Source organism: Vipera berus (genome assembly GCF_964194415.1).
Source record: "Vipera berus genome assembly, chromosome: 3".
Lineage (NCBI taxonomy): Eukaryota > Metazoa > Chordata > Lepidosauria > Squamata > Viperidae > Vipera > Vipera berus.
In genome coordinates this window covers 58,224,072-58,242,593 of record NC_138204.1, presented here as the reverse complement: position 1 = coordinate 58,242,593, position 18,522 = coordinate 58,224,072, and the positions used below count along the sequence as shown (strand labels likewise).

At 39.4% G+C, this 18,522-nt stretch overlaps 2 protein-coding genes across 2 annotated transcripts in view; one reads left to right on the top strand and one right to left on the bottom strand.

Moving 5' to 3' along the window:
- Window positions 1-3,175: 3,175 nt before the first annotated feature.
- On the bottom strand, window positions 3,176-3,880 carry DYNLT4 (dynein light chain Tctex-type 4; the record flags this gene model as incomplete). Its single annotated transcript, XM_081324571.1, is given in 2 exon segments — window positions 3,176-3,835; window positions 3,839-3,880. Coding segments are annotated over 2 exon segments (702 nt in total).
- Window positions 3,881-13,874: 9,994 nt separating this feature from the next.
- Window positions 13,875-18,522, top strand: part of BTBD19 (BTB domain containing 19) — a gene marked incomplete at both ends in the record, with an annotated part of 42,784 nt that continues 38,136 nt past the window's right edge. Inside the window, 2 exons of the mRNA XM_081324570.1 lie at window positions 13,875-13,966; window positions 17,911-18,118. Coding sequence (XP_081180696.1) covers window positions 13,875-13,966; window positions 17,911-18,118 — 300 coding nt within the window. The remainder of the gene's footprint in view (window positions 13,967-17,910; window positions 18,119-18,522) is intronic.

Genomic DNA, 18,522 nt, shown 5'->3' with positions numbered 1-18,522 from the left:
ACATCAGTATTTTGGTACAAAGAAACAAATATCTGAGTGGTGGACAGATTGGGTGCTCTGCGTTTCCAAATAATTTTCAGACTTCTGGCATTCTTCTGCCTATTATCCAGAGACGCTGACAAAAGACATTTACTGTTTATTGATTGCAGTATATTCATTTTTCTACTGCATATCCTGAAAGATGCCAGTTTATAGCCAATTCCCATGAAAAGTAGAGCACAAAAATATCTATTATCAAACTTGGATCAATGAGATAAAATCCCAGATGAACAACTCGATAATAAATAGCATTAAAATTCAAAATCTGATCCGAGCAAGATTATTTTAACCATTTTGAGGAAGGCTGGCTGTGAAGGGGTCAGGTGCATCTCCAGGGCTAAGCATGTGGCCAACCTGAGGAAGTCCCAACCCCCCTGAGCTTCTTGAGTTTGCCTGGCAATGGGTCATCAGAGGAATTTAGGTGATCAATTACCTTGATTAGGTTCTTGCCCTGTCATGTAAACACACTGGAGATTCTTTCCCCCTTTCTGGATAATTTTTATTTAATATTTTTAAATACCCAATTAACAAAATAATCTTTAAACTTAAAGAAATAGTAAAGATGCAAACTCAAAGAATGCAATTATGAAAAAAAATCTTATATTTAATACTTATCAACACTTGCTAACACATTAATATAATTGGTACAACATGTAAAATATCTCAATCTCTGCCATGGTAACAACATGTAAAATATCTCAATCTCTGCCAGAGGCCAATCTACCATACCTCAGCAGTTGCAACCTTTGATCAGTAGAAAATTCTACCTTTTCTAAAACATCACATATTTCTGACAACCACTAAACATCTGGAATAATGTTTCCAATTTCTCAATATGATTCTTTTAGCCACCCTCCTTTCTTGATACAATCATATTTCCTGGTGAACAGATTCTAAAGCTTAGTACAACATTGCATTAACATCTTTATCATATGAAGATTTTCCAGTAAACCTACTTATGTACATATTTTTTTTCTCTTTTTCGTTCAAACATGTACAACACTCGGACTGCCTGGACAGGTCCCTGCAATTTTCTTGGCAAGTTTTTGAGAAGTGGTTTGCCATTGCCTCTTTCCTAGGTCTGAGGAAATGTGATTGGCCCAAAGTCACCCAGCTGGCTTCGTGCCCAATTCAGGATTAGAACTCAAACTTTCCCATTTTCAAAGGAATAGATGACCGTATCCCATGCGTTAATGAAACCTCACAATTTTTATACTTCCAACACAGAAAACCTGATGTCCAAACTTTCAGATATTTGAAAGATACTTTGAGATACTTGCACCCTTTTGTAATCTCTTTTTATGCTTTATTGCCCTCTGAGTATAGTGGAGCTATTTGGGTATCTTTACTGAATAACCAGAATAGGTTTTTAAATAGAATTTATACTTTGCCACTCAGAAGCCAGATATTACAGACCTAGAATATCTGATGGGTTCTGACTTTGATGCAGAATGTTAGTATTTTTATCAGAATTTATCACTCAATTGTGCGTTTGAAGTAACACTTGACAAAATGTACATGGTAACCTACATTCTAATAGGCAATGTAAACAATTCTATCAACAGAATTAAAACAACTTCTAGCAATATCAAAGATATTTTAACAATTGTAGGTGTTGTAAGTTCTGTGAAAATAAACATTAGGTTTAATTAAATGTAATTACTTTAAATTTAATTATAGTTAGAAAGTAAGAGACAAGTCTTTCATAGGAAATTACGTCAAGGACAAGTTGATAGCATGAACTGGTTTATATAAGGTCTGAGATGATAAATGGTCTTGTGTTTTTTTATGGTAAAGTGGTCTCAGTTCTTACAGACTTAAAGATTAAAATGAGCTATCAGTTAGAATGGAAAACAGTACAGTGGCAAGGCAGAATCTTACTGCCATTTTTGGTAACATGCCTTGGTAACTAAAATCCCTTCTTTCAATAGTCAATCAGGTGGAGTTAAGTCATTTTATACAGGGAGAGTATTCCCCGTATGAACTCTTCAGCAAGTTCATTTCTAGTCAATAGGTGCTAATAGTTTGGACATCATTACCCCCATTTAGCAAAGTTGACAGAAATGGCAAATTCATATTTGATGCATAGCTTTCCCTAAATTAGTGTTCACCCAATGTGTTAAAGCATAACTGCCATTATTATTAATATTTGGCTATATTGTTGTTTTTCTTTCAAAGCAGTAAAGGTAATCAGTTATAATTTCAAGAGTTAAGTCAAGAATGTGTTGGGGTTTCCCCATATTTGTGTTGACGGTATTAGGTTTTTGACCTCAATGGAAAAAGTTACACTGACATAGGATGCAGCAACAAGAAAGGGTGTTTATATGTCTCAGACATTCTCAATGTTTTTAAAAGTCTTGGTGCTGGCAGAGAGAGGCCTTTTGATATTTTGGTCTTTCACTTGCAGTATGTCTCAAATCCAGCAAATACTTAAACAGCTATATTTTGGACATCCTTTAACACAGGGGTGTCAAACTGCCTGCAGGCTGGTTGCATCATACAGAGGCCGCGCCCACCCCAGCTCCGGCAATGGAAAAAAAGGTCACCATATGTAGCGACACATCATGTGACGTGGCGAGTTTGACACCCGTGCTTTAACATAATCTTGATTTGAAAGATCCTCTTTGCTCAAGGAAGAGCAATGGGTTTATTTTTTGGGAAAAGAAAGTTACATAAGTTACAAGCAAAGATATAAATATTGTATAACCAAATAATTCTAACTGCAAATTTAACAAAAGGACTCTTAAGGAGTTGGGTTGACCCACTGGGGCAGCTTTCCTAGTTATATCTATTGCTACTCTATTATTTTAGCATATATATTTTGCACACTCTGTTGTTACTTTAAACTATGTCCAGATACATACCCAGATCTGACAGAGCATAAGCTAATGAAGGAGAATATTTGTAGCTCAGGGTTGAGATGAGGGGTCCTTGGTGCGCTCTGAGCTTGCTTGTTTTGTTGCAAACATTTCATTACCTAAACTAGGTAACATCATCAGTGCTAGTCTACCTAGTTAGAGTAATGAAACGTTTGCAAGAAAACAAGCAAGCTCAGAGAGCAACAAGGACCTCCTAGACCATAATCTCTAGCAAGATAAAATTAGAAGAGAGGGAAGTTAATCTTCAGAAGCCTGACTCATTCATAATATAGTCCATGTACTGTGACTACAGCAAAAAGGGATGAATTTGTGAAAGTGGCTGAAGCAAAGCTATCATTCTCCACATCCCAGAGGGACCGACTAGCAATGTGCAAGCCTTGGTTGGCCAGCTGGCCCAGAAAGACATTGCACACAAGTTTGTAGCGTGGTGGGGTTAGATCTTTGACCCTGCTCCTGACAAGATCTGACAGGTTTTGGACCAACTGCCCACTAAGTGCAGGATTGTATTTGACATCGCTGAAGTAGCTGGCCAGAACTGACTCAAGAATCTGCTGTGTGCGTGAGGAATTAAACCTGTAATCTTTATCTGGCTGGATCTTGTAGGTGTTCTCATAGTGTGTTTCCTGAATGGGTTCAAAGAGTGGTAGCCCAGAAAAGCTCACTCGACCACAATGCATCCAGGGCCCAATAGAAAGGCGCCTTCCTCCAGCAGCAAATGAATTTCTCCTACTTGAAAATGGGGCATTGAGGATGCTCATAATGGAGCTTCTCCGGGATGGTGGGAAGGGGGCTTTCCCTTCAATACTCTGCAGAGGCAGTAATGGTCTGGGTGCCATATCTGTAGGCTGGGAGCTTTGATGGAGAGGCAGTGACCTTCTCTTTGGAAGGGTGGAATCAGTATCTTCTGAATCCATTACCTAATTGAAAGTTTCTTGGGATGTTGCCAGAGGCCAATCTACCATACCTCAGCAGTAAAATCCTAGAAAAGAAAAGAGGCACACAGTTATAAATGATTTCTTTCTAGAACCTATTTTCCCAGAACTCATTCTTCTTTGTATATGTACGCAAATATATATATATTCTTAATTGTATTAAATGTGGTAGACTTCTTTTGTGGAATTATTTTTTTGCTATACAGGTGAAACTTGAAAAATTAGAATATCGTGCAAAAGTTCATTTATTTCAGTAATGCAACTTAAAAGGGGAAAGTAATATATGAGATAGACTCATTACATGCAAAGCAAGATAGTTCAAGCCGTGATTTGTCATAATTGTGATGATTATGGCTTACAGCTGATGAAAACCCCAAATCCACAATCTCAGAAAATTAGAATATTGTGAAAAGGTGCAATATTCTAGGCTCAAAGTGTCCCACTCTAATCAGCTAATTAAGCCATAACACCTGCAAAGGGTTCCTGAGCCTTTAAATGGTCTCTCAGTCTGGTTCAGTAGGAATCACAATCATGGGGAAGACTGCTGACCTGACAGTTGTGCAGAAAACCATCATTGACACCCTCCATAAGGAGGGAAAGCCTCAAAAGGTAATTGCAAAAGAAGTTGGATGTTCCCAAAGATAACAGAAAGTTATGTGGAAGGGAAAAGTGGAAGAAAAAGGTGCACAAGCAGCAGGGATGACCGCAGCCTGGAGAGGATTGTCAGGAAAAGGCCATTCAAAAGTGTTGGGGACTTTCACAAGGAGTGGACTGAGGCTGGAGTCAGTGCATCAAGAGCGACCACACACAGACGGATCCTGGACATGGGCTTCAAACGTCGTATTCCTCTTGTCAAGCCGCTCCTGAACAACAAACAATGTCAGAAGCGTCTTACCTGGGCTAAAGAAAAACATAACATGTAAGCCATAATCATCACAATTATGACAAATCACGGCTTGAACTACCTTGCTTTGCATGTAATGAGTCTATCTCATATATTAGTTTCCCCTTTTACTGTAAGCTGCATTACTGAAATAAATGAACTTTTGCACGATATTCTAATTTTTCGAGTTTCACCTGTATGTCCATTAATAAAATTGAAGGGATTACTGTTACATCTCCTCTTATTAGATTTATTTACTTATTTATTATTAGCTACCCAACTCCAATGGACTGAATATTTTGAAAAGCACTCCAAATAAAGCAAACAAAACTTTAATTTATCTTCATATATAAAATTACATTACAGAATGAAATTATGTGATATACTCATTTGTTCATATATATTTTCTTCTATCTTGATAATCTTGGTGTGTTAATTCTCTATCATTATGAAAAATGTTTATGATTAAAAAATAAGACTGGAATAAATAGGCTAGTGCTAAAATCATAAAGCTAATGAGAGAAGAATAACAGCCAAATATTTGATAAGCTTCCTTTAATTATTTAAATTGCAAAACAGTTGATAAAAGCGAAATAAAAGAAATCAAGAATGCATCGTGACTCTTGTTGTAATAAACATCGTTGCCACATAGAAATAAGTAAAGTCTTAATGTTACCAATATTCTAAAAATTCAATTTTAAATTATTTTGAAGACTAATATTTATAATATTGGAATAAATCTTTTAAATATTCTGTTTTCTTCTAAATAGTATGGGTTAAGTATTTAAACAAATTCTATTGATACTAGGAATTTGATTTTTTTTTATTTATTTTTTTGCAATTAGGGAATATAATCTTGATCACCTAATGCAAATTGTGGTATTTTAAAATTGTTTTCCAAGCTTTTTTATTCAATAATAAATGATAAATTATAATAAAGGAATATTTTCCACTCTAGATTTTTGGTAGAAACTTTTGAAATATCTCTCTGTTCCCTTTTTATCTACCCATTTTAGCTTGGAATCACTAGTCTGCATTTTGTACTTAGCATGCTTTCTCTCTTTTTAAACATTCTTCGGATGGGTGGAAAAAGTTGCCTGCTATCTATATGATTATTGTTCTAATCAACAATGGAATGATTAAAACTTCCTTGGTGATAATACATTAAGATTAATTGATTATACAGGCACACAGTATATGAATTCTATAGCACACAAGAAAATCAGAGCTGAATAGCTAGGCGGTAGTACCCTCCTGTTTTCTGAGGCGCGTTTTTCCAAGCAACCCCAGAGAGAACATTCTTTTGCATTGTTCTGAAGCTATGGAATGGTGAGTTTGAATCCTTCCTTCCTTCCTTCCTTCCTTCCTTCCTTCCTTCCTTCCTTCCTTCCTTCCTTCAGGGGAAATCTCTAGCCAGGTCTATGTTAGGCTAAAAGAAGGTTAAGTGGTTTGCAGCTCAATATGTTGTGTGAACCTAGGCAATGTAGTTTGCTACTCTGTCACATAGGGTTGCGATGGGTCGGACACGACTTCGCAGCTAACAACAACAACAACTCTGTCACAGGCACATAAGTTCTTGGCTTAGTCCATAGTGGAACTATGATTCATATGGTATGCAAGCATAATCTTATTCTAGCTGTTTCCTATGATTTAATTATTTATATCGTAATTTTGGCTACTACCGTAACCACCTTGAGTACTCTAGGGATAGAAAGGCAGGGTATATGCTAAAATAATAAGTAACATACCTGGAAGCAATACAGACTAGAGGCTAGTAGGCTTCCTGGCAGGTGAGCTTTGCTGGATCTAAGACCTACAGCAGATTGCAAAGGCTTTTAATACTGTTATCTTGTTAACGCTTGCTCAGGCTTGTTGCAGGAACCTGCTGGAGCCCTTACTACCCTGTCTTAATAAGTTTCTCCCTTGGCCATGGTAAATCATTGGCTCTTTGAAGTGACAGCTCAATGGGAAAGGCATCCAAAGGGCTGCAGTAGGGCTGGGCAACCTGCCATCCAAAATGTGTGACCCCATGGAGACTGTATCACTTACATTATTTTTGCAGACTGGTGTGCGTGAAGAGGAACGTTAATGCCTCTCGGCATCTTGATGGCTTCTGAAATCCAGTAAAAGGATCTGGACCTGGACAAGTGACTCTTTAATGATTAGTTCAAGCTAAAATGTCTCCTTTCAGCAGGCTTCCCTAGAGTCTCTTATTTTACTTCAAAGTTTGTCTTTTGAATTTGAAGTAGTACTTTCATAGCTGCAGAAAGTTGATGAGCCAAACCAGATTTAATGCACACATGTCCTTATATAGGCATCCCCTCAACTGTTAGTTTACTTTGAAAAAAATCAAAATATGGCCACAGGTTTGTGAAGTGTATCCTCAGTTTAAATAGATTTTCCAGTTTTATAAACTAGAAGGGATATATTTTGATACTGCAGCTTTAACTGTTCAGTGAGTTTTATTGGTAATATTCTTTTCAGATGAACCCAATTAGTTTACAAGCTTAATAGATTCTTTTAAAAGATTTGTAACAAAAGTCAAAATGCCAAAAGCTTTTAAAAAAGTGAATTTATCTAAAGAGGTACCTTGCAGCAATTTTGGGACTGCAGTTTCCAATTTTACCAACCAATTTTGGGTAATGCTTGAAGTTGCAGAAGGCTTAAAGTATGGAAATGTTAGGTACGAAACATCAGGACCACATATATGCACAGGAATCAACTAATGCAGGTCTTTTCAACCAGTGGTACGGGTACCACCTGTGGTACATTGGCATCTGGCAGGTGGTACGTGACCATCCTAGAAAAGTGGTAGCGGGGGAGGGGAATGAGCTGAACCAGTGGCAGCGAGAAATGGCTGGAGCTGCAGGGCTGTCAGGGCTCAGCGGAAGCACCAGGATCAGCACCAGGCTCCAGCTGGAGCTCTGCACTGATCCTGGCTCTTCTGCTGAGCCCATAAAAAGCGTTGATCAGCTGGAGTGTTGCAGCATCTCCAGGGTCTTGTGATTTACATTCAGATGCTTGGCAACTGATTCATATTTATGATGGTCACAGTATCCCAGGGTTATGTGAAGTGACCAAAACCTGCTGCAACCACCCAGCAGACGGGTGGGGGGAATAAAAACCAAACACCCCCCCACCCCACCCCCACTGCCAATCCTCAACAGAAATGCTCACAATGAAAACCTCGGACAGGAGGAAGAGTGGTGCCGGGCAGGCAGGCAGGTGTCTTTCTCGGCTGTGGCTTGGGGGGCACTTTTTTCAGTGCCATTGTAACTTCAAACAGTCACTTAGCAAACTGTTGTAAGTTGAGGACTACCTGTACTTCATCACTTTTTTCCTTTTTTTTTTGGTCAAGTTTTTGACACCTTGCTAGGCGACTGGTGGTACTCGGATGTTGCCATATCCTAAAAGTGGTACAATGGGTGAAAAGGTTGAAAAACCCTGAACTAATGGTTCATACTATTTTGGTGCTAGGTAAGGTGAACAGAATTAAAAAGGAATTGAACATAGTCCATTTGTGGCTACGTAGAGATACTAGGCTGATTCCTCTTTTGACTCTGCCTCCAGGTTCTGCTACTCCTCCTACAGGAAGGATTAAAATTACATTCCAAGGCTTATGTATGATGTGGTCACTCCTGACAGTTGTTTTCAGTACCAGGACTTGCTTAGAAGCTTATTATGTACAGCTACAATTTACTGAAGATTGATGAGAAACATTTTCTAGCAAACTTTTTAGAAACATTTTATATATCTCTTATATTCTCTGAAATGACCCTAGCACATGAAGTAAGCTGTTTGGAATGCCACTACCTTACCTTATTGTTGCTTTCTGAGCTAGAGGGCTTCAAACTGGATTTAAAAACTGCAAGACATGCAGTTTCTAATGGGTCAACTCTGTTAATAAACAATAATGAAGACTATTTAACAAATCAGGACAACTCAGAAAGCAACAATAAGGTAAGGTAGTGGCAAATGTCAAACATTTTTATGCTGATTGTTCTGCATTTTCACAATCACCTTTCTATCTACTCAAACATTCACTTTTTATTCAGGTTCATCCTAATTCTATTAATTTTAATACCTGTCTTTCTGGCCCCATATGACCACTCCTTCCCTAACAATTTACTGCCTTGAATATATCCTCACTTAGGTAGCAGTTTCCTAATTTGTTTAGCTGAAACTCATTTCTGCATTCTCTGCTGAAAGCATTATTTTATTTCTGGCACACCTTTGTTTGGCTACCTTTTGCGTACTGTATTTGGAGAACTTCTATTATAGGAGAGAAAGATTCAAGAAATTATGTGTTTATTTTATGGTGAAACATTTTTGTTGCTATGTGACACAGGGTTTGTCCAAGGATATCATTCCCTTTTAACTCTTTGCAGCCATTGTGTGTTTAGAGAAATGGTATATCACGATTCTCGGACAAGGCTTAAACTATGGTTTATGGCTTAGTAAAATATTTGAACCAATTGCAATTTATTCAATAAACAATGATTAAATAAAGTCCAGTTTAACATTTGCAGATTTTATTCATGTGAAACTTTAAGAGAAGGGTTACAAAATAAAGAGAGGGATAGAATCAAGATCAAAGGGATAAAACCAAGAGCATGTGAAGTGTTAGTATCACTTTACAATGCCTAGGTAAGACCACACTAGCAGTATTGCATCCAATTTTGGTCGCTACTATATAAAAAAGATGTTGAGACTCTAAAACAAGTGCAAAGAAGAGCAACAAAGATGATTAGGAGACTGGAGACTAAAATATATGAAGTGATTGCAGGAATTGGGTATGCCTAGTTTAATGAAAACAAGGAGTAGTGGTGACATGATAGCAGTGTTCCAATATCTAAAGGGTTGCCACAAAGAAGGGTGGGGTGTCAACCTATTCTCCAAACCACCTGAAGGAAAGACAAGAAGCAATGGATAGAAACTAACCAAGGAGAGAACCAACCTAGAAATAAGGAGAAATTTCCTGCCCTCAATGGGGCAACTTGCCTTCAGAAATTGTGAGTGCTCTATTAATGGAGGGTTTTAAGAAGAGATTGAATAACCATTTGTCTGAAATGGCATAGGGCCTTCTGCTTGACTAGGGGGTTGGACTAGAAGACCTCCAAGATCCCTTCCAACTCTGTTATTCTGGTAGCAATAAGCCAGGGAAGAGTTTGGTATTCTATTTCCACAACAATTCTTTCTTCTAAGTTGAACTGAGCTGGAAACAAATCTGACAGGAATTCATTAAGGAATGAAGCATCAGGATTTCATTACAAATGTTTATAATTGGCATATAGTTCAATATGTATATGTTCAAAATACAAGGCTAACTCCGTGGTTACTGCTGCTTACAACATAACCTATTCCAATGCTATCTTTGGTTGTTTCCCGCCCTCTTTTAGCAAAGCCAAGTTTCAGCCATTATTGTACTAGACAGGTACACTGACAGTGATTTGATATTTCAAAATGTTTCCTGGATATTTCTTTTTAGACCAAAGAAATGCAAGGGCAGCAGGGATGTGTGCATCTAACTGTGATCGTGTAATTCCTTCCAATTAATCTGAACTGATTTCTTCACAAACATAAGAAATTCATTTTGACAGGTTTTAGCATTTAATTACCAGGTACAGTTGTATTTATTGAATTGCATTGTACAGCTTGGTCTTGGGAAAATTGTCTTTAATTAGGATTTGATTAGATCAACTAAAGGCAAGTAAAATGTGAAGTTTAATTAAGTAGTTTTCAGTAACAAGAGAGCTTGCTCAGTCTCATATTTTTTTCAAATACAAAGCCAGTGCATAATAGGTCTTCAGCTAACCAAAGAGAGGGTTAGATTACAAAGGAGCAAAGAACTGTAATAACATATTCTCATATGACTTTCATCGAGCTGTTGGCTAAATCCCACCAGATCAGCTTACTTTCATAGTTGGAATAGGCCAAGGCATTTTCCAGGGAGCCAAGATTAAATGAAACAACCTACTGGAAATTCATACAATTATCAGAGGCAGTTTCATAAGATGGTGTTTTAAAAGATGGTGTTTTTGTTGTTGTTGTTGTTGTTGTTAGTTGCGAAGTCGTGTCCGACCCATCGCGACCCTATGGACAATGTTCCTCCAGGCTTTCCTGTCCTCTACCAGATGGTGTTTTATTCTGCACAATTCACTGAAGTGATTAGCATATGGGAAACAAGGTGAGCAGTGTTCTTTATAAGGATATTTATTCATGATCCTACTAGTTGTAATTTTTATAATAAGAACTGAAGAATGGACCTGCAGCAATGGATCCCTAGCCCATCTAGTCCAGCAGTCTGTTCTCACAGTGACCAAGAATCCTCCTAGTCTCTCAGCAGATGGTCTTCAGAGGCAGTTACTGGAGGGTTTGTATCGCCATCAAAGCTATTAGCTTTTGATCTTCGTAATTTCCATGAATTAGTTCAACCTGTTTTTGAAGCCAGCCAAGCTAGTAGCCAGCGCCACATCTTATGCCAACAGATTCCAAAGTTTAATTATGCATTGTGTAAAAAAATGTTTTTCCTTTTGTCTATTCTAGTTCTTCCAGTATTCAATTTCATTGGGCAACTTCTTGTTCTAGTATTTTGGAAAAAGGGAAGGAGCTTCTCTTTGTCCATTTTATTCACACCTTGCATGGTACCCTTCAATCATGTCCGCTCAGGTTCACCTGACTGAGATTAAAAAACCCCAAGTGTTGCAACCTTCCCTCATAGGCAATCTGCTCCAGCTGCTTTCTTTAAACAGATGATACTAGAATGTGAATGGTAAACATGTAGGCAGCAGAAACTTTGTCATAATGTGTGTTTATAAGTAATTCATCTAGATTTAGTTCAGTAGCATGGGATCCTAACATAGAAGAAGTAATAACATCACTTAGATCAGTGGTTGCGAACCTATGGCACGGGTGCCAGAGGCGGCACTCAGAGCCCTCTCTGTGGGCACCCACGCCATGCCTCGGAGGTGGCAACTGTCCCTCTTCAACCAGCCGCCTGCTAACTTGCCGAGGTCCCACGTGGCCGGATGCATCCCAGCATGACTGATTTCCCTCCCCCCCACCCCATCCCTCCTGGCCTCACATGCTGTCCTTTTCCCACGCACGACCCACTGCATTGCCTCCTCAGCTGTCGGCCAACCATCCATCTTGGAGGTGGCTTCTCTGAACTGCTGGCGACGGGCTGCGGAGCCCCAGAGTGCGCCTGTCGAGGGGCTGGCAGGCTGTGGCTACTGACGGACACCGTTGGCCCCCATGCACTCGCTGGCCTCTGTGTGCGGGGGCTGATGGTGTCAGGCAGCAGCTGTCCCAGGCCTTGCCTTGCCCCATGGCAATGGCACACCCACCCTGCCTCGCCTTATCCTGTAGGATGTGCCTACCGCCATACCAGAGACCCACTGGATCTCACCCAACCCTGCCCACCACCCACAGGTGTCCCTCCCCACGAGCGACATTGAGGTGACCACATCCACCTTGGCCACACCCACCTAATCTTCCATGACCACCACAGCCACACCCACCCAGTGGGCCATGCCCACCTGGCACCCAGCGATAAATAAGTGGGTTTTGGGTTGCAGTTTGGGCACTCGGTCTCATCACTGACTTATTATGAAAGCACTAATATTTGGGAAAACAGATGATTTGCTATGTCTGTCCATCCCACTACAAACCCCCCAAATGTGTTAACTTCAATTCCCACAATCCCTAAGTAGCATTGCCAAAGGCTATTGTGTAGATTGAAGTCCAGTATACTTAGAAGATACAACTCTCTTTCAAACTGGGCTCAATCCTTGGAGATTTCACAAACATAGTCATGCTGTTTCCTTGGCAGTAAAATGGAATTGGTTTGTCACTACTTTTTTCAGGATTATTTAAAACTTGCGAGTCTACTTACAACCCAGTGCTTCATGGCTATTTCTCATCTTAGTAACAGGCTCTTTCAGATCTGTCAGCATTAGTTGGAAATCATCATGGAAAGCTGTCTACCAAAATATCTCCTCTGGATGATGTCACCTTCATTATGTTACTTTATTCTAAACCCATTGGTCTCTCATAATAGTTCTCCCTCCACATTTCTCTATTTGTTGAGCTACTACAGAGTAAAGGGGTGAATGAGTTTGTTGCATTTGCATCCTGTTCCCTTCTCATTCCCAAAATTGATCTGCATGAACATGACCTAACTTGCACATAGATGTATAATATGCCCCTTTGGTGTTGGAGAAGATTGTGAACAGCCATGTAAACAACCAATGAAAGCCAGTATTCTTATTTGAGGTACAGATGACCAGATTTAAATTATACTACTTCGCATACATTATGCAAAGCCCTAGTTTTTTGGAGAACATTATCAATGCTGGAAAAGTTGGAAGGGAAGAGGAAAATAACCAGGAGCAAGCAGTTACAATGGCAATGAGTGCACAGTTGAAAGAGCTGAAGGCCCAGGCTAGGGTCAGATCATCATGGAGAACATTTATCTATGTGGTCACTAAGAGTCAACATTGACCTGATGGCATCTAATCTAATCTAATCTAATCTAATCTAATCTAATCTAATCTAATCTAATCTAATCTAATCTAATTAATCTAATCTAATCTAATCTAATCTAATCTGGAAACAATATGAAATTCCTTAGCAGGAATTCCACCCCATTCCATGCAGAGAGGTGTTGTTTTAATTTTGTTGACAGAATAGTTGGCAGTTAGATGACATCTCAGTTCCAAACACGAACTTTTTCCAAACATTGATCTGGTTCTGAGCACAAAGCCCATACATGCAATGTCCCCACGTAAGGAGAAGAGCCTATTTGTTTTCTTTACAATAATCCTTATCCCTGGTTGAATGATTTCTCCGAGCCTGCTCTTGGGATTCCTTCCCAGTTTTTGCAACAGCCTTTTTCCTTCTATATTTTTGAGGTCCCTCCCACAACAGCTGGATATTAGGGCCTTGGCAGCTGCCTGTTGCTCAGCAACGTAAGTGTTGCTTTCTGCTTCTTTGGCCTTTCTCTGCATTCCTGCCTTGCCGCTGAGGCTCCGGCCAGCCGTGTCGATTCTCAGTATTATCGCGATTGCAAGCAATAAAGCAAAACCAAGGAAACTCGCATAAAGCTAGTGTTTGGCTGCCCTTCCCTGCCAGGGCCGACCTATGGCCGCCGCCTCTGGCTCTGTTCGCCTGCTGGGGGATCCATCTGCTTTTGCTGCCGCCCTCAAGGTTCTCATAAACAACCCCCAGTTCAGGTAAGCGTGCCAGCCAATCTGCCTGCCGTGGGAATCAGCCCGAAGAACGGGCAGGGATAATCATGTGACCGGGAAGGAAGGCAAGCCCGTGCCATTAGACTTGTTGGAAAAGTTGATACGTTATCACAAAGAAACAAGAGACGAATTTTGGGTGGTTTTAAACAATTTCCCTGACTTTGCACCGCAATGAACGTGCTTGGTTCTTTGAATCTCTCCAGATCACAACTACGCGTCTGATTTGACAAAGAGAGATTCTTTCCGGCCTACGTGGCTTCGGTTTATAAAGAAATGCTGGGTTTGCTGTAAAATTGCATACAAAGGCAAATGGTTGCTTGCTGCACATATAGTGTGTGTGGTCTTCTTTCCTTTGGGCCCTGCTTCTTTAGTAAAAAGAAACGATTCTTTGCAAGAAATGGAAGCCCTCCTTTCAAAATAAGCATTGATTTTATAATCTTTCTAGTTGTAAGCATGGAAGGGAAAAAGTGAGTCACATCACTGTTTGGAAAGAGTTGTCCTGTAGATGCCCAAAGATTTGGATCAGCTGTTTTGAAGACTATTGTGAGAAATGACAATGAAAGTATCTCTTTACAGGTATGCATTGTGAAACCTGAAATTTTATTTTTTATTTATTTCATTTATGGGCCATACATCTTGCCTAGAGGTGACTCTAAGTGGTTTACAACAGAGTAAAAGCAACAAGATAAAACATTAAAATATTAAGATCATAAATATCCACATTAAAATTAACAAAGGTAGCAAGGATGGGAGCAAAATAAAAACAGGATGAAGGTGGAAACTTCTGTAGTCCATTAACCACTCAAGTATGACAAGCTCCCTTCGGTGGCTCAGGCCAATTGTCAGAGCCAGGTTTTTAAGGCCCCTATGGAAGGCCAAGGGGTGCAGTGTTCCAAAGTGTGGGAGCCATGGCAGAAAAGCCTCTTTTCCCAACCCACTAGTGGAATTCTTTGACTGATGGGGTCTCCAGCATGTCCCTTCTGTCAGCATAGGTCAGGCAAGCCCATCCCATTGGGGTTAAATGGTTCCTCAAGTAACATGGACCCATGCAGTTAAGGGCTTTTAAGTAATAACAAACACCTTGAATTGGACCCCGAAGCAAACTGGCAACTAGTGCACTCGTGTAACAACATGGGTCACCCTAAAAGGTAAAGGTAAAGGTTCCCCCACACATGCGTGCTAGTTGTTTCCAACTCTAGGGGCCGGTGCTCATCTCCGTTTCAAAGCTGAAGAGCCAGCACTTGTCCGAGGACGTTTCCGTGGTCATGTGGCCGGCATGACTAGACGCCAAAGGTGCACGGAACGCTGTTAGTGGTCCCTATTTTTCTACTTGCATTTTTACGTGCTTTCAAACTGCTAGGTTGGCAGAAGCTGGGACGAGTAACAGGCGCTCACTCTGTTACGCGGCACTCGGGATTCAACCCGCCAAACTGCCGACCTTCTGATTGACAAGCTCAGCGTCCTAACCCACTGAGCCACTGAGGGGATCCCCAAAACAGTCCTCATAGCTGCATTCTGCACCAACAGTAGCTTCTGAATCCTCTTCAAAGGTAGCCCCATGAAGAACATGTTCTAACAGTCCAGCATGAATGGTTCAATGCACAGTTACATGAATTTATTGTGCATTGACAGCCTAAAATATGAGAGTTAGTAGCTCTCAAGTATCATTGCTACTACTTTGTCCTAGATAATTATTTCAAGTCAGTTAAACTACAGTGTGTTAAATGTGTAAACACCTCTTTTAATCTATTCACAGCACTTGTTCTTGACAGGAAAAAAATATCTATAACCACAAGTGTCTGTAGAAAAAGGGTAAGTGGCAAAATGTGCCTTCTGATGTGACAAACTCTTAGTTTCTTAGGTACTTGTGGTACAAGTATAAAAGAGTGGCATTTTGATGATGCACATGTTGTCATTTTGATGTAATTGCTGCTGGAAACAATCTATAATTATAATATCAGGTTTTGACAAAACCAACCAATACATTTTTCCTAAATGGGAATTTGAATTACAATGTTAGTCTCCAGAGATCATTTAAATGCCTTATTTTAAGTAGCAGGCTTTTTCAGCAATCGGGGTGAACAAGCCTGTCACTGTCACATATTATAGCATAGTCAAGATGCTACAGTACACTAAGCACAATAAATACACTAACCGATTTGCCTCATCATGAATTACTGTAAATCTAACTACTATGGTTATAGTTTATTCAGTAATTCATGATGAGGCAAATCGGTTAGTGTATTTATTGTGCTTAGTATACTGTAGCATCTTGACTATGCTATAATATGATTTGATTTTGACTGATACAAAATTAAAAGGAAAAAATAAATTATAAGTTATGGACACAAAACCATTGACTCCAGTACTTTTGAGATTATTTTGCAATATATTGCATATTGGTAATAACATTGTGTGATTGTTATTAACCCTAATTTGTTAGATTTGGAATTAAAGTCATTTCATAATTCTTAACGGTATAGACAGCCAATTGTCTCTACAAGCTAAGAGGCTTATAACTAGACCTAGATTTCGGTTAAAAGTTATGTAGCTGAATTTCCTGTTTCTCTGTTTCACAGTGTATACAACAGGGTCAGCAAACAGAAGAATGAAATGCCAGTCTGTGGGAAGATCAAAGGCCTAAATTGTGATCTAGTAAAAGTTTTAAGAAGGCAGTTCTTTTCAAGATATCCCATTTATTTAAAGCATTCAAGAGAACGATGATTAACATCGATGAAAACCAACTGCTAATGCTAGATAGACCATATATTGAATGATCCCTTCTACCTTTTCCATGATGAAAATATTTTGTCTTGCTTTTTTGAGCTATCTTGATCCATGTTTTCTGACTATATTCCAAATGATGCAGATTGTATGTGTCTGCTCTTCAGTGGTACTATATAATGATAATTGATACTGTTTCTGGTGCAACAGATCATTTGAATCTAATGATCCTAAAATATATAACTGCCTGATCTGCAGCACTGCTTGGAAAACAAAAAGTACATGAGGCTCTACTCATTAAATTAGTGAGGTTATTGCCTCATTTTTATTTTCTCTGCTTGTAATGTTTTCTGATCTTGTTGTATACTTATTCATTATTTGGTATTCGCTTGCTACTTTTTGTTGAAGGCAGCATGATTATTCAATGAGTTTTGTTATCTGATGCGGAATAGGAAATTTGTTCCTTCTTGAGTTAAATTGTTTAGTCTCTAAATTCGAGTATAATATGATTATTTTTTCAAAGATGTCCGTCATCTTCAATTTTAACCAATTCCTCACTGCTGGTAAGGATGCTTGGTTTTGTGTGCTGCCTGCATCCTGCAGATGGGGCTTTGCTTGTTTGTGCAGACTGGTTGCTGGCATGCCGCGGCCCAGTACTGGTCCATGGACTGGGGGTTGGGGACCCCTGTTCTAATGGCTTCATCCTTTCTTTGTCTTTATTTACTGTTCTATATATATTTTTCTGATTGCTCAAAAACCCCACATAACTAATAGTTTATAACAGGTGTTGAAAAAAGCCATTTTTCTCCTTGAAAGTCCTGAAGACCAGAATATGGAATGGGGCAATCCCTGCAAATGGGGAAATAGATTAAAATTGCCATAAGCTTGATCATTAAAAAAAGAGACAAAGTGTTAAATAATTACATAAATGAACAAGGTTCAGCAGTCAAACAGTGTTGATGTTACAGGATCAGAGAAATCTAGAACTGCATTTAAATACATCCTTGTCTCAATATGCTTTTAATTAGTAGTGCAGCCCTTGGTTTCACTTGCTTTACCAAAGGTCATCTGAATTCTGCATGCTGACTCTCAAAAGGAGGCATCTAAAGAATGATGAGAGAGAGAGAACAGGCTAAGAAGCTGAGCCATCTATATGGTAAACTGTGCTAGTTATATTGAGAACTATGTTACCTCTCTTTCCACAGTGATGTAACTTTTCTGGTTGGCAAAGAGAAGCAGAAAGTCTTTGCCCATCGTTGTCTACTCTCCACCCGCTGCCAAGTTCTCCATGCAATGCTAAACCAGCCCCATGAGACACATGTCCCGCTGACGTTGAATCACGTACAGCCAGAAGTGTTCCTTACAGTCATTGAGTATCTGTACACCAATGGTGTCACTCTCAACAGTCTTACGGTAAGTATCACTTATACTACTGGCTGGGTTGGGGTTCCACAGAAATGGATGGAGGAATAATTAAAATTAGTGGTATTTTTAATTATTTTTAATTTTTAATTAATAATAATAATTAATAATTTTAAATTATTTTTAATTTTTAATTATTTTTAATTAGTTTGTAAGATGAAAAAAGCAAAGGGACACAGTGGCTCAGTGGGTTAGGATGCTGAGCTTGTCAATCAGAAGGTCGGCAGTTTTGCGGGTCAAATCCCGAGTGCCACGTAGCAGAGTGAGCGCCTGCTACTCGTCCCAGCTTCTGCCAACCTAGCAGATCGAAAGCACATAAAAATGCAAGTAGAAAAATAGGGACCACTACGGCGGGAAGGTAATAGCGTTCCATGTGCCTTTGGCGTCTAGTCATG